This window comes from Lissotriton helveticus, chromosome 8, assembly GCF_964261635.1.
Source record: "Lissotriton helveticus chromosome 8, aLisHel1.1, whole genome shotgun sequence".
Taxonomy (NCBI): Eukaryota; Metazoa; Chordata; class Amphibia; order Caudata; family Salamandridae; genus Lissotriton; species Lissotriton helveticus.
The window spans coordinates 1,237,779,739-1,237,794,579 of NC_136069.1; the positions used below are offsets into that span (position 1 = coordinate 1,237,779,739).

The 14,841-nt window shown below is 45.2% G+C and overlaps 1 protein-coding gene across 2 annotated transcripts in view; it reads left to right on the forward strand.

Annotated features, from left to right (window-relative positions):
* PPP2R3B (protein phosphatase 2 regulatory subunit B''beta) overlaps nucleotides 1-14,841 on the forward strand; it is a 357,728-nt gene that overhangs the window by 268,211 nt on the left and 74,676 nt on the right. For both annotated transcript variants that reach the window (XM_078658212.1, XM_078658213.1), the window contains exon 10: nucleotides 552-727. In XM_078658212.1, the coding sequence (XP_078514338.1) occupies nucleotides 552-727 (176 nt within the window). The remainder of the gene's footprint in view (nucleotides 1-551; nucleotides 728-14,841) is intronic.

Consider the following 14,841-nt stretch of genomic DNA (forward strand, 5'->3'; position numbering starts at 1 on the left):
CTCTGCTACTCCATGTTGTTGACCAAGCAGATATGAATTTGGATGCCATCCGTATAGATTTGTATGTGCAGTTTGCGCTCATGTAAAATGTGTGCATGGGGCGCAAGTAGACATTGAACAGTAGAGGTAAGAGATAGACGCCTACTAAGCACAGGAGATGGAAATGTGTGTGAGCCATCCTTGGTTTCCTCAGAATGGTTACTGCTCAGATATGTGAATTTTGCTAGGTTTCCAGTTTCAACATTTATTACAGTATGCAGTTTTGCTTTGACGTGGGAGGTCTGGGTGGGGTATGACATCACTAGTGGTGAAACCCTGAATCTGGAACGATACATTGCCTCTACCACAGGGGGAGTTCAAGTCTTTCCATTGGTCAGGATGCTCATACCCTACTAAAAGTCTTAAAATGTGCTCACACTATTTCTGTATGCATAGAATGATATATTGCACTTTGATGTTGCTCTTTAGTTTTATGACTGCATAAATTAGAATGTAATATTTCAGGAAGTAATCTTTCTTACTTTATTAAGTGCTGTTTGTATTGCTTCTAGTATGGAGTACTGGTTTCGTTGTATGGATCTGGATGGCGATGGTATAATATCAATGTATGAGCTAGAGTATTTCTACGAAGAGCAATGTCAGAAAATGGAAAGCCTGGGCATTGAGCCTCTACCTTTAGAGGACTGCCTTTGCCAGGTGTTGGATCTTGTGAAGCCACAGGAAGAAGGTAATTGATTACTTTACCCAAACATGTTTTCTACCTTGTAAGTGATTTGAACGATTACAATTGGTAGGTTCCAGCTAAATGTTTATTATGTGGCATTTGAAGGTCTGTATCAAATTTCAGAAGTTGTCCACTGGGAGCAAAACAATACTCACAGATTTGATACAAACCTGTACTAAATTGATAATCATCTGTACTAAATTGTTGAAACCCCTGTACAAGGTAAGCTGGGGGTCCATACCTATGATGCTTTTCGCAATACTTTAAATGCAGATCACTGCATTGTTTTGTATGTATTCTCACCTAACCATAGTATCTAACTAACAAGAAAAGAGCCGTAATAATTGTCAAGATCATTGTGTTATCTTCTGATAAACACGCGGAAGATCTTAGTCGACCGTGTCGAACGACTGGGGGTCCAGAAAACTGCTCTGGACCTGCTCGTATCGTTCCTGGCCAACAGATCACAGGCAGTATCTCTAGGACCCTACCAATCATCTAAGGTGTCTCTGCCGTGTGGGGTCCCTCAAGGCGCATCCCTGAGTCCGACACTATTCAATATCTACGTGTCGGACCTTGCTAGTGTCATCAAAGCATTTGGGATGAGCCTGACCTCCTACGCTGATGGCACCCAACTGGTACTGGCTATCAAAGGGGACGGTGAGGAAGTGGCCAATCGATTCACGAGAGGAATGATGGCAATAGGTGACTGGATGGCCATGAACTGTCTGAAACTCAACTCAGAAAAAACTGAAGTGGTCATCTTCGGTCACCACTCCCCGGGCTGGTCACCTGTCTGGTGGCCACCATCTTTCGGTCCTCCGCCTAGTCCAGCCAGCAAAGTGAGAAATCTAGGCGTCACTTTTGATGTTGGCCTCAACTTCATGGCACATGCTAACAAAACTGCGGCCACAGCTCATATGAAATTGAGAATGATTAGGAAAATACTACCTTTCCTACCGAACACTGCCGGGAAAACACTGGTCAGCTCACTAGTCCTGTCCTCCATGGACTATTGCAACGCTCTATTCTTAAAGGCTCAAGTCCGAGTGATAAATAGGATGCAGTCAATCCAAAATGCCGCCGCACGAATGCTGGCTGGGATCCCCAAGTTTGCACCAGTCACAAATATCATTAGGGATCTCCATTGGCTCCCGATACGCAGTCGTATTAAATTTAAATCGCTGTGTATTGCTTATAAGTCACTCAATAATCAAGGTCCCCATTTTCTCAAACAGAATCTTCTTCATCATGTTCCAACCCGATCCCTTCGTTCCTCTTATCAGAACTTTTTGGCTGTGCCTCGCACTAGAACAGTCACATGGGGCGACAGGCGTTTCCTGGTTGCCGCCCCGAAACTCTGGAACACCCTTCCTGCACATATCCGGGCAAGTCCCTCCCTGTTCATATTTCGCAAACAGCTAAAGACGTGGTTATTTGACCAATAGCCTTGTATATCTTCATTACCCCAGTTTGCTGATCTATGCCCTTAATTAGCGCCGAGACGCCCACGGGTATTCGCCGCGCTTTATAAATGTCAATAAATAAATAAATAAATATCCAATGCTATTGCATATCTGTTTACCATTTTACCTCATAAATCCAATGACAGCAAATTGTTTCACCTTTACAAACAATGGGGAGACCCAAATAATCCGTAGGACCTGGATAATGTATGTAAAGAGACACAAGTGGTCCGAACGGGAAAGGACAATGCTTCAAGAGAAATTGCTTAACAATTTTGTAGAAATGTAATTAAAGCCAAGCAAAAGAATGATTTGTTTTGAATTTTTTATTTTATATTTTAGCAATTTGGCAATCCGTTCATACAGTAATCATATGTAAGCTGCGGATACCATTTAGGAAAAACAATTTTGAGCAGTTGGCCCCAAAGAAGGTGCAAGGGGAAAGGTGATGGATAAAGTGCTGTTTAATTAAATAAAGAAAAATGAGCGGAACAATTAGAAACAATTTAGGAACATGTCTGTGAATTACTAACACCATTCATATATTACATATAGAGTTAAGAATTCGCCATGTTGCCTAAACATGGGATATATTTCCAGTACAGGTGAGTATGGTTGGTATGTCGACGTTTCGACCCCGTGTGTATTGTAAAGGTCAGTTGTTCCCTAGAAAGGGGTATTCTTCAGGACTGTGATGGTAGCAACCTATAGAGCACTGCGCATAGATCAATGCAATGACAACAAAGAGAAGAGCCCATAGGCTCCAATCCAGGGAAAGGGCGGAGACCAGTTCCACTGTCCAGTGAGGATATAGATGTACTATCCGTTTCACTGTAAAACAATTTTTCAAATGGTGGTTCTCAAACCTCAGGTAATTTGTGTCTCTAAAGGAGCGTCTTTGTGACTAAAGGGATACAATGTTATCTCTGGTACGGTTCCCGAGAAGAGCTGAGTAAATTAGGCACATTTATTGCGAATGTCTCCGGCAGACAGCTCGCAGCTGTTGAAAAGCTGTGAGCTGGCTGCCGGGGTCGAAATGTCGACATACCAACGACAGCTCGTCTGCTGAAGTGTTGAATTACAAGGACCATGACATGGTTCTTCGTCTTGCCAGAGAACAGAAACCTCTTGTATACCAAACCAACACAAATTCCATCTATCCGGATTACACCCTAGCGGTCCAGGCCGAACGCTGGGATTCTTTTCTGGTCAAGCACTCTCTGTTCAAAACCAACGCCTCTTATTCCTTGATATAACCTGTCAAGTGGAGGATCTGACATTGGGGCATGCTCCACTATTTCAAAGACCCTAAATTGGCTGCCAAGCTTGTTAAAACTATTCCAAAGTCTGGAGGCTTTGCTCTGCCTGACGGCTGGGACACCAGGAATGCCCAGTGAAAATGACTTCTGCAAATGGCCCTTCTGCTGAGTCCCTTACCTTTCTTTATTGGACACATTTATGTTGGGATTTCTCAGATTCTGGTTAGGGCTCTGACCCTCCAACCCAATTTCCTTCAGCCACTTGACTTCTCCCCTTAGGTCGAGCATTGTTGGGCCTCCGGTTCGCCCCAAAAGGATGACTCCCATGATCTTACTCATGCCCCTTTTTCTTGTGATGTTTGATGGAGTAAATTTGGGTTGGATTAGCACAGACTGTCCCAATTGGTGTGGGAGGGCGGTGGATTGTCAGGGTTTTGTTTGTTGCCACTTGTCCCTGTAGTTTCTACTGTGCCATCCCCCCTTTCTCTTTGTTCCGCTAAGGCATATCCCAAGCTTTTCACCTCAAAGCTCCCATGCCTGCATTCTCACACAAACGGTCACATTATCAGATCCTGCGATGAACAAACTTACCTGCATCACCTGGAATGTCCATGGCCTTAATGGCACATGCAAGACTAGACAGGTCACTGCTCATAATGTAGATCTATGTATGCTTCAGGAACTCCACCTGACTGCAACCACAGCCCACGTTTGCACACCAGCTGGTTTGGGGATGCTACACAGCGCTTTACTCTAATTCTGCTCAGTGGGTGGTGACGATTATTATTTGCAAATTTATCCTCTGGCATACTCTAATGACGCAAAGCGACCCTCTTGATAGGTACGTACTCCTGGCTTGTGTTGAACGCCCCTTCCGTCTCATTTCAGGAAACGGGCCAAACACATACTGCCCAGACTTCTTTGGTGCGGTCTGGCGCTTAGCCGAGACACTAGGCCTGGGTGCCCTTTTGTGGGGAAGGGACTCGAACCCTACATTGACTGCAATAGTACAACCAGATCCCCACACTCCAATGCATCAACTCTCTTACACTCACTAATGTTAATCACTTAGTAGACCTCTGGCATGCCCGCTATGGGGCGGATAGGGAAGGCACCTGTATTAACTATGTACACAATACCTGGTCCCGGATTGATTTGTGGCTGGCAGCTCAGGACATTGACACATGGACCCAGCCTGTAGACCGCTACCCACACACACTTTCTGATCACATTCCCATTCTATTGGAGATCTGCATACCTGGTAGTGTGCAGCGCACGTTCACCTGGCTCCTCCTCAGCTGTACCCACAGAGACCAGGTCTTTCGTGAAGAGGCGAGGAATGCAATTATATACTTCTTTGCACATAATAGGGAATCTGTGAACTCCTGTTCTATTCTGTTGGAGGCATTCAAAGTGGTGATTATGGGGAGGGTCTGCATTGCCAAGCAGTCTGGGATTCTGTAGACATTACGAAGGGATTTATCCATGCTAGAGTCCGAGCTGCGCGACCTTCAGCAACACTACTTCGCAGTAGGAGAGCAGTTAGCTCTTGCACAGATAAGGACTAAGCTTGCCCATTTTGATGAATCCTTGCAGTGTCAGGTTTTTTACCTGGGCCGTTATGGCCGTGCTATGCGACATGGCGAGGGTGATGGGCGGCGAAAATGCTGGGTCATGCCTGTGGTGGGACACTATCCTTGTGGACAATGTGCAGCTTATACAACTACATCTGTGGTTAAATTGTGTATTTTAAATGAAAAATAATGGATTTTACGACACCACTCCAATTGTTTGACCAGGAATGTCATATACTGTATACAATGTCCCTGTTCCTTGTATTATATAGGAAAAACAACTCTGGAAGTGAAAAAACGGATTATGCAGCATCAATCTCGTATCTGATGTAAAATTATGACTGCGCCACTTGTAGAGCATTACTTGGAGAAATCACATGGTCCTATGGATATGAAATGGTTTGTGCTTGAGATTGCCAAAAGTTCAAAGAGAGGCCTAAATGTTGATCGTCTGCTTACATTGAAGGAAAACAAGTGGATTTGGTCAGCTAGAGCAGTGGAAAAGGGACTTAATTCATATGTGGAATGGCAAACACTGGCCAACTTGTAAGGATCTAGGTGACCAGTGGTTTAAGTGATTGACATCTCTGCAAAATGTAACTGTATTGACATCTTTGTAGTTGCAGAGATTGATAGAACTACTCATAAGGATGAATGTATTACATGACAGCCACTCTATGAGATTTATGCTACAGCGTATACCCCTAGTTTATCTCTAATCCACCGATAGCACATAGTAGTGGTGGCTCTATGACTGTGGTTGTGTCATTTCTTGTATTGATTTTGTTCCCATGAGTTTAACCGAGAAGTGTTAATGATATTACTGTTGTTGAATAAGCAGTATGAGCTGGATACTACTTCCAATATGGCCGCCGCTTTTTTGCGGCACTCGTACAAGATTAACTAGTATCGTGATGAATACGTTTTTTGATTATAAGTTTTATGACTATTCCGTCCCAGAATAACTTTATATTTTGGGGATATTCCAGTAGGCTGCATTAACCGACTTGGGTGAGATTACTATGTGTTTTGAATAAATACAGCGGTCCGACTGTACTTTCAATATGGCCGCCACGGTTTTGACGCATTCGGCGTGCTGACAGGGTACGTGGAAAGGGTCAAATGCCATGATTTTGAACGCGGAATTGCTCGCTCCGGACTGTCGAGTGTGGGATTGATTGATTTACGCAAGCTCCCGTAAATAAGTAAGTACACTTCGCTAAGGGGGCTTTACTATACAGCTATGTTTTTATAAAGCAGTATTCAGGAAACTAGAATTTTAAATGTTTTATGTCGTTTGGTTTGTAGAATAAATTGAAGAACACTAAGTGCTGAGTGACACGATATACTTCAAGTGAACGTTATCATACGAGAGGTAAGAATCCGAGTCCTCACGTGTGGTGATTGGTAATAGGAAGCACGAGTCACTCGTGAACATGGATTTTAAAGATTTGGTTATCCTTTTAGGATAAAGTGACCAAGGGACATCTGGCGCTTTAGTGAGTAAAACTTGGTATTTGTTGAGCACGTTTTTGGTGTTGGTTGACGATTTAGAAGTGATTAGGGCCACTTGGTGTTTACAGGCTTGCTGGATTAGAACACGGGGCTTTGTTCACCATTTGTAAAACACTTGTTTTTGTTGAGGTGTAAGCAGACGATACTTTGAGCTCGAGGTGGTTTCTAAATGAGTTTTTGTAACTTTATTGATATTATGTTTTATGCTAGATTCATGGTGCAACGACTATCGTCCTGAAGGTGGTCTCGTGGGATTGATTTGTTTTAGACCAAAACGTCGACGCCATTACACCGTTTGTGTTTACAAAGTTATCAATGGAAACAGAATGAATTATGAGAAAATTATGAACTGTTTGTAATGTATGGCAAATTATTCGTACTGTCCATACCATTGAACAGAGGGTGTAGGATACTACTGTGGATGCTAAATGAAGTAAGACAGTAGTTATTAGGTTGCCATATATGATGTGATCTAAATAATGTGTTTATGTTCTTCACAATTTTTTTGATAAAGTTTACCAAATTGAATTTAAGATAAAAATAAGCATTTTTGGATGAAACTTGTCTTGTGTTCTGAGAAATTTTGTTCACGACTGTCACAACCTCTAAATAATAAGTGATAAGGTGAATGATTCCTCAAGGATCATCTTCTGGGTTATGAGTCAAGCCCTGGGCCAGTGACTACGTGGTGGAACTAGAGGACCACCAGGCCACACTGCAAGTTGGTATGGCAGCAGTTCAGAGCACCATGACATCATTCTTTGTCTTGCTCAATTCTTCCACACTTAATCTACCTGCAGAAGCTTATACAGCCTACTTTGTTGCAGTTGTTAAGGTTGGAAGATGACCACCGACGATTCCTGGATGAACCTATTATGGCGGAGGATGTTGTCCAAGTTATCATAGAGCTCCATGGAGACAAAGCCCCTGGACTCTATGGCCTTTCAGCCGCTTTTTACAAGGACTATGCAGAGTTCCTATACCCCCACATACTCTAAATGTATGCTGAGTCACTTGAGGAAGGCGCGCTCCCGCCATCCTTACTCGAGGTGCTAATAGTGACTATCCTTAAGCCAGGCAAAGAACCTGTGTGACTCTTATCGCCCTCTTTCTTTTATGCATTTTGGCAATAAAGTATTGGCTAAATTAATTGCCTCCAGACTCCTGCCAACTATCACTCGCCTGGACCAATCTGGACTTATCCCTGTAGAGCCACTGCTCATAACTTACGCACTACTTTGCTGTTGCACAGATGATTAGCCCATCTTGTAAGGCCGCAGCAGAATTTGTAGATGCCAACAAGGCGCCTGGCTCGCTGAAGTGGCTATATCTTTTTGCACTACTATCCCGTATGGGCGTTAGCGCGCAGTTTCTTCGCCTCATAGGGGTCCTATATGAATGTCTTGCGCATCACCTGGACCATTTCCGCACAGTTCCCAGTGACGAGAGGCACCCATCACGGTTGATCACTCATCCCTGCTATTATCTATTGGCATGGAGCCATTGGCTGCGAGGGTACAGCAACACTGCACATAAAAGCCTGGTGTTCACTCCTAGAGTGATACTTGTTTCAATGTATGCGAACCACGTCACACTATGCGTGAAAAAATCTGCACGACAATCTCGACATGTTAATCAGGGAATTTGGTGGCTTATCGTGAGTGACCATTAACTGGGCTAAATCCATCATATTTCCTTTTACTGAGGTTACAACCTACTTCGATTCTGAATTTCCACTGTGCTGGGCTACGGAGCTCGTGTGCTAACTGGAATTTGGCTCAGTAGAGACCTAGCCGAGCAAACTATGGCTGCTCGATAGCTTGGCTGGAAGAGATGGCGGTCTCTACCACTATCACTAACGGAGAGGCTAGCTATCGCAAAAATATTGGTGCTCCCTAAAGTTCTCTATCTATTTGTGAACCTGCCTCTGTCGAGATGGTTTTGCTCACACTTGCGCTCATGTTTGATTACATTGGCTTGGGTAGGAAAGCAACCTGCGAGTGGCATGGTAACTGCTCACTCTTCCCTTCGAGCGTCTGACATGGGGCCAGATGTACAACGGGATTTTGCATGCGCAAACAGGTTTGCGACCCGCTTGCGCATGCAAATTCTCTGTGGGCCATGTTCTAACACTATTTTGCGAGTTCCAGAATAGTGTTTAGCGACTCCCAATTAGGAAGGGGAGTTCCAAGGGCATCCCTTCCTAGTAGCGACTCGCGGGCCTATGTATGAATGTTTTACAACCGCAATTGCGATCGCAAAACACTCGCAATTTACCGCCCTCTTCAAGAGGGTGGTAATAAATCGCAAATGGGACCACTACATGGCCGTAAACTAAGCGAAAACCTTTTATTTTTTGTTTTTTTAAATGTAGCCCGCTTTACTTTAAAAAAACAAACAAAAAAAACGCTTTATTTAAAAGCAGCCCCAGACATGGAGGTCTAATGAGCCCAGTAGGCCACCATACCTGGAAGGGCCTGCTATTCTCAATGCGGTTGCAAATTGCGAGTGCCTCATTAATATTCATGAGGCATGCAATATGCCACCCCATTGAGAATCACAAACAGTGTCTTGCAATCATGCGCAAATGTCCAATGGTCGTACATCTGGCCCATGGATCTATATTACTACTGCACGCCAGAGCAATTTGCAAGTTATTGTGTGCACTCAATACAACATCACCCCCAGAACAGGATGCCTCCATCCATGCCACCTCTCTTTGGTGCTGTATTTGCTGCCCGTCAGCCACGGACACGTGTTGACATGATTGCGTGTAAATGTAAAATGTAAATGCCAGCATTTGTAAAGCGCACAGACTGTGGTGTTCTGGCGCTGGGGGCTGTCGGGAAGATTAAGCAAGCTATTGCCGAGAGTCAGATGGTGCTGGGCTAACTTGCCCCCGGGGATCGAACTGTGAACCCTGTGGTCCGGAGTCAGACACCCTGGCTGCTGCGCCACACCTCTTCCCTGTGCGCGACAAGGGCTTTAGATGCACTTTGGCGTAGTGTGCCTGTGGATCATCCCTTTGCCCCATCTGTAACCATTGATACCGGCGTCGATTAGTGGGTATGCTATTACTCTTAGCCAAATGAAGAGTTGCAATATGCTGAGAACAGAGTAGAGCCCCACACAAACTCGACTGACTGCATGATGCTGCATATTGCCAAGAACAGTTACAAAATTACTGGGACTTGATGCCCGCTGGATCCCACTCCTGTGATATTTGGTCTCCTATGGTAATGTACCTGAAAGTGGAATCTGCGGACTGCCCAAGCGATACCTAGAGCTGCTGGCACACCGGACAACTGTGAGACTGAATCCCCCCGAACCCCCCCTCATGCTTTTTCCCACCCCCACTGTCCTCTTAGTACCTTCCCCTTTGTTGCTGGAACCGCTGCAACAATTTAAGACCTTGTTCTTACTATCATATAGATTGTCTAAGATTGTTTTTGTCGACTCATATGTTGCTGCCTTTCAGCTGTTGTTCATATCTATGTTGTCAGTAAAATCAATAAACAAATAAAAACAAATGTGCAAGCTTTAAAGGGGCAGTCCCTGTTAAAGACAGATGTAACTCAAAACTAGGCCTGTCCCTACCATTGTCTAAGTGTTGAGGGTATTGGAAGGAAGGGGGGTCGATCAGTCTCAATAGTGGTTTTGCAGGGGGAGTTCCTCATTTCCCTAGACACAACTTTTCTCTTTTGGTAAGGGAGTCACCCCCAACCACAAACTAGTGCCAGGCATAAACGTGGCACCCCGGGATACCATCTTCAGAACACTGCTGGACCTGAGGAATAGAGAAGGACTACACCTGCCCAACCCTATCTTTAGAAAGAAGACTGCATATACTGTATCCTGTGGAAAGAAACGCAAAGGCTGGGTTTGCTCCCTCTTGGACTGAGGACAGAAGAGTGGACTCCATGGACTAGTTGACTGGTATCCTATTAGGCTACAGGGTCACGAAATCTGCAAGAAGCCCTCCTCTCTGAAGAGCACAGCTGACCAATTCCAACTGAACTTTCCCAGGACCCAGCTGGTGGAGTGTGTCCTGACTACCAAGTTGTATCCACAGGGTCCTATGGCCCTTGGATAAGTGTTGGAGCATACTCCTCCTGCTTAACCCTAAAGCTAGGACTTTGCCAAAAGAACCAGAGGCTACCACCGGACCACCCCCAAGCTGCTCTGCGGACATCACCTCGCCGGATGGATTCAACTCGCTGGGTTGCCCCATTGAAAGAAGTTTAAAAAAGTTTCTCAGTCCAAAACCAGATCTTCATCGGGAGAAAGTGTTGAACGTATCTAGCCTGCCAGAGACCTTCTCCAGACCCAAATTTCTAATTTCTCCTGCTCGGAGCTTCCCAGCTAGAAGTCAGCGTTTTCACTGGTACTGTGTCCGACGGCTAGCCAGCCTTCTGGAATCCATCTCTGCCACAACCTGTTGCCTTGTCCCACTGAGGATCCTGGACTTCCAAAAATGTTTCTAATTCAGAAGGTAACACTTTCCCCGGGGCAGACCCTGGTCCCTGTATCCGACCCGCGCTTCATCATGGTCGGCCTTAACTTTTGACTCTTAAGGGTCAGCCCACTGCACATACTCTGACGTTTTGTATATCGACCCAGAGACTTGGCCCTCGGGTCTATCTCATTATCTCATTCATTGTGTATAGCCACCACAAGTTTGGCGTATATGCACACGGGTGCCGCTGTGCTGTAATACTAATTTGAATGGACGCAACTTATTGAACAACTAGCACCGTTCACCTTGACTTTTGGCGCGTTAGGCTTACAAACCAGAAACCATCTGAAGAACTAACCATCATACATACCCTTCCTTGATGGCCTAGTGAAAGTCAATCTGATGAAACACATGCCAGCTGTTCTTTGAAACCTCTCAGAAGCCAAAACACTTGACATGCACATATATATTCTGGGAGCAAGGACTGGCCTTGAAGAACCTCTAAAACTAATTTGAATGTTTGCTGAGCCTAGATTCCATCCGTCATCACTAGAGCGCACTGTTCAAGCCATGAATTCAATACCATTACCTCTACCAATTGACACTACTTGGCATGGCACTCATCCATTCTAAATCTGCTGTGGGTGCCCAATATGGCCTTAAATCCAGCTCTCCAAACTTTTGCTCTGAATACCCATTCATATGGCCCAATCCAGTGACTTCAGCCTGGTCGTTCTTGATCATCTTCAGAACTTGGGGTGGCAAAGGTAGTGGCAGGAAAGTGTATGAGTCCCTTGTTTCTTTTCAGCTGAAACGTAGCTCCTAGTGGGGTTTTCTGTTTGCGCAACCTCCAGCATGTAAAATTGTTGACACCGGGTGTTTTGAATGTTGGTGAAAAGATCTAGACACAGTTTCAGCTACTGGTGAGAGACACCCTGCACCACCTGGGGATGTAGAGACCACATGTGACATGCCAGATGATGTCTGCTCAGATTATCATTCATGGCATTCAGGGAATATGCCAGGTGTCTGGTAACCAGAAAGAAGCCCCGTTGCTCAAGCCATGACCAGAGGCGTAAGATCTCCTGGCACCGCCCCATTACCACCCTCTTTCCTGCTTGTTGCTGTACGACATGACAGTGAAGTTGTCTACGAGAACCTGTATCTACCTCCAATTAATGGACAGTAAAATGTACTTCAGGCTGAACAAATGGACCATAGCTCCAGTAGGTTATCTAAAACTGGTGACCAGAGCCCTCCTATCACCTCTTCCACTCGCGCCCAATCCAGTAGTGATGCGTTTGTCACCACTGTTAACTTTGGTTGAAGAGTTACCTGCCACAGGACAAAGTGTGATTGGTCAGCCACTGCTTCAGATCTTGAGGAATCTCTTTTGAGACCTTGTTGATGTCAGAATGGTGACCTCAATGGTGGAGTAACTAGAATTTCAGAATTAACTGAAGGGCTTGCATGTGCCACCTAGTGTGGTTGACGAGGTGGATGCACAACGTTTTTTTAGCCACCATCATCTGGATCCAGGACTGTGACTGAAACATCCGGATTAGTGCCTCAATGACCTAGACTCATTGTGGTGGAAGGAAAGCCCTCAACTTCCCATTGGCCGGGATCACTCCACTGAATGGAAACCTGCGTGAGGGAATCATGTGGGACTTTGGGTATTTTATAGTGAAACCCAACAATTTCAAAAGGTCTGTTGTCCGCTGGAGTTGATCCACGGCTGACAGGGCAAGCCCACTTTTAACAACCACTCATCAATGTACAGGAATGCAGGACATCCCAAACTTAGTAGATGGGCAGTGATGTTACTTTTGTGAACACCAGAGGGTAGCTGGTGAGGCCATGGCCCAGTGTGTACCAAAGCCAATGCCTATGGGACTGCAGGATGGTTACATAAAAACACATGCCCTGCAAGTTCAAGGACACCATCCAGTCTCCTTGGTCTAGATATGAGAGGATCTGAGCCAATGTAAGCATTTTAAATTTGCCCTTTCGCAAGAAGGCATTCATGGGTGGGAGATGCAAGACAATCCTGAGCTCCCATACTTTATTGGGATAAGGGAATAGGGAGAGTACCAACCCTGGTGTGTAAGGAATATTGTCTGCAAAGAAGAGACAAGGTAGTGCATAGCCTGTTTGAACAATATGCAAGACCATCTGTCTGATGCAGTTGATCGCCAGCCCAAAGGAAGTGTTGAATCGTGCCCCTCACTGGTTAGGCGTGTGCCGCTAAGGACAAACTAAAACAATTTGTTGTGTTAGGGGGAGAGGATTTAGAAGACTGGTGCCACTGCTGACCCGCATGTTGCCTGTCAGATCCACATCCACATCCTCATTCTTGAAAGTAGTGTAATGTCTGCTGCATCATTGGGTGGGAAGGCTGTCTCTCTCTGTATGCCAACCCTTCTGAATAGCCCTTACATTTCTGGAACTGATGCAGTAATTGTTTGGCAGGAGTCAACAGCCCCAAGGAATGCACTGTAGATCTGGCAAGACCCATCAAAGGACATTAACAATGCTGTAGATTACTGTGGAACCTGGTGCACCTCATCCAGGGATGTCTATGAAGGGTAACGCTTGTACCGACCACCCTGCTAATGCAATCCATGGTATTCAGACCGGCACGGATAGCATACTAGGCAGTGTCCTGCCCGTCATGTTTCGTCTGAGCCTGAGAGTCTCTAAGATGCTCCTGAACTGCTGGCAAGATCTAGTTGGCCATGTCTCAATAGTCATGTGTGTATCAGCCCAACAGACTGACTGGATTTACAGATTGCACTGCCAAGTTGGCAGAGGAAAACGTGCTTGCCGAAGACCTCAATCTTTCTGAATTCTCTATCCGAAGGATTGATCAGAAATTAGTTTGGGTTCATTTTACTGGTCAAAGCCTTTACAATAAGACTCTTGAAAGGGGTGCTTTGTTAAAAAACCAAGGTCGCCAGGTGTCGGTCTATTACATCTGGCCATCTACCTGTTAACAAGTGGGCAAGAACATGGTTTCTACCAGGGAGTCAGCCGAGTATCAGTGAGAGCATCTTTGAATGGGGTTAAAGGTTCAAATGTTGCAGCCCCATTCTAAAGAATTTCCATCAATACATTTGTTTTAGTCTCCGTAGTGGACAGCTATACATTTTTAGCACCTTGGCTGCACTCTGAACCACCATTAGTCTCCATAGAGGACAGCTATACATTTTTAGCACCTTGGCTGCACTCTGAACCACCACTCCAAAGAGGCACTTGGTTAGGTTGAGTGCCCATAGGGCGAGTCAAGCTCTGTCTCTGTGGAAGTATTGAACCTAATACCAATTTTCAAATCAAGGTGTAAGGCATCATCAATGTAATGATGGGGGCAGTAAGCATGCCTCCTAACCATCATCAATATCTTGGGGTGCACCCTGCTCTGCCACATGGTCCGAATCAGCCAAAATGGAGCCTCTGCTGATAGATGTGATGCAGTATGGACACATAGTCTAGGTGTGTGATAACAGGTTGTGCTTTTGTAATCTCATACCATGACGATGGTCAAGCTGCAGGCAATGACTGCACAGAATCTGACATGGGTGTCTGCACTGAATCATCCGGTGGTGTCAGCACTAACATCAGTGTGATGAGAACAGGCATGGATCTTGGGCCAAGGGTGTAAGTCTGTAACAGTCAGTATGGGGCCATTAACGGACCTTAGGGGAAAAACTCTGCCTTGAGGGACCTGTTGACGGTAACTCGATTTAAGGCCACAGCAGAGGATTGGGACCTGAAGATGCGCCATAGAGGTCTGTGTCTTTGAGCGGGATCTACACAAAGTTCTCCAATTTAGTGCTTGGCTTTATAC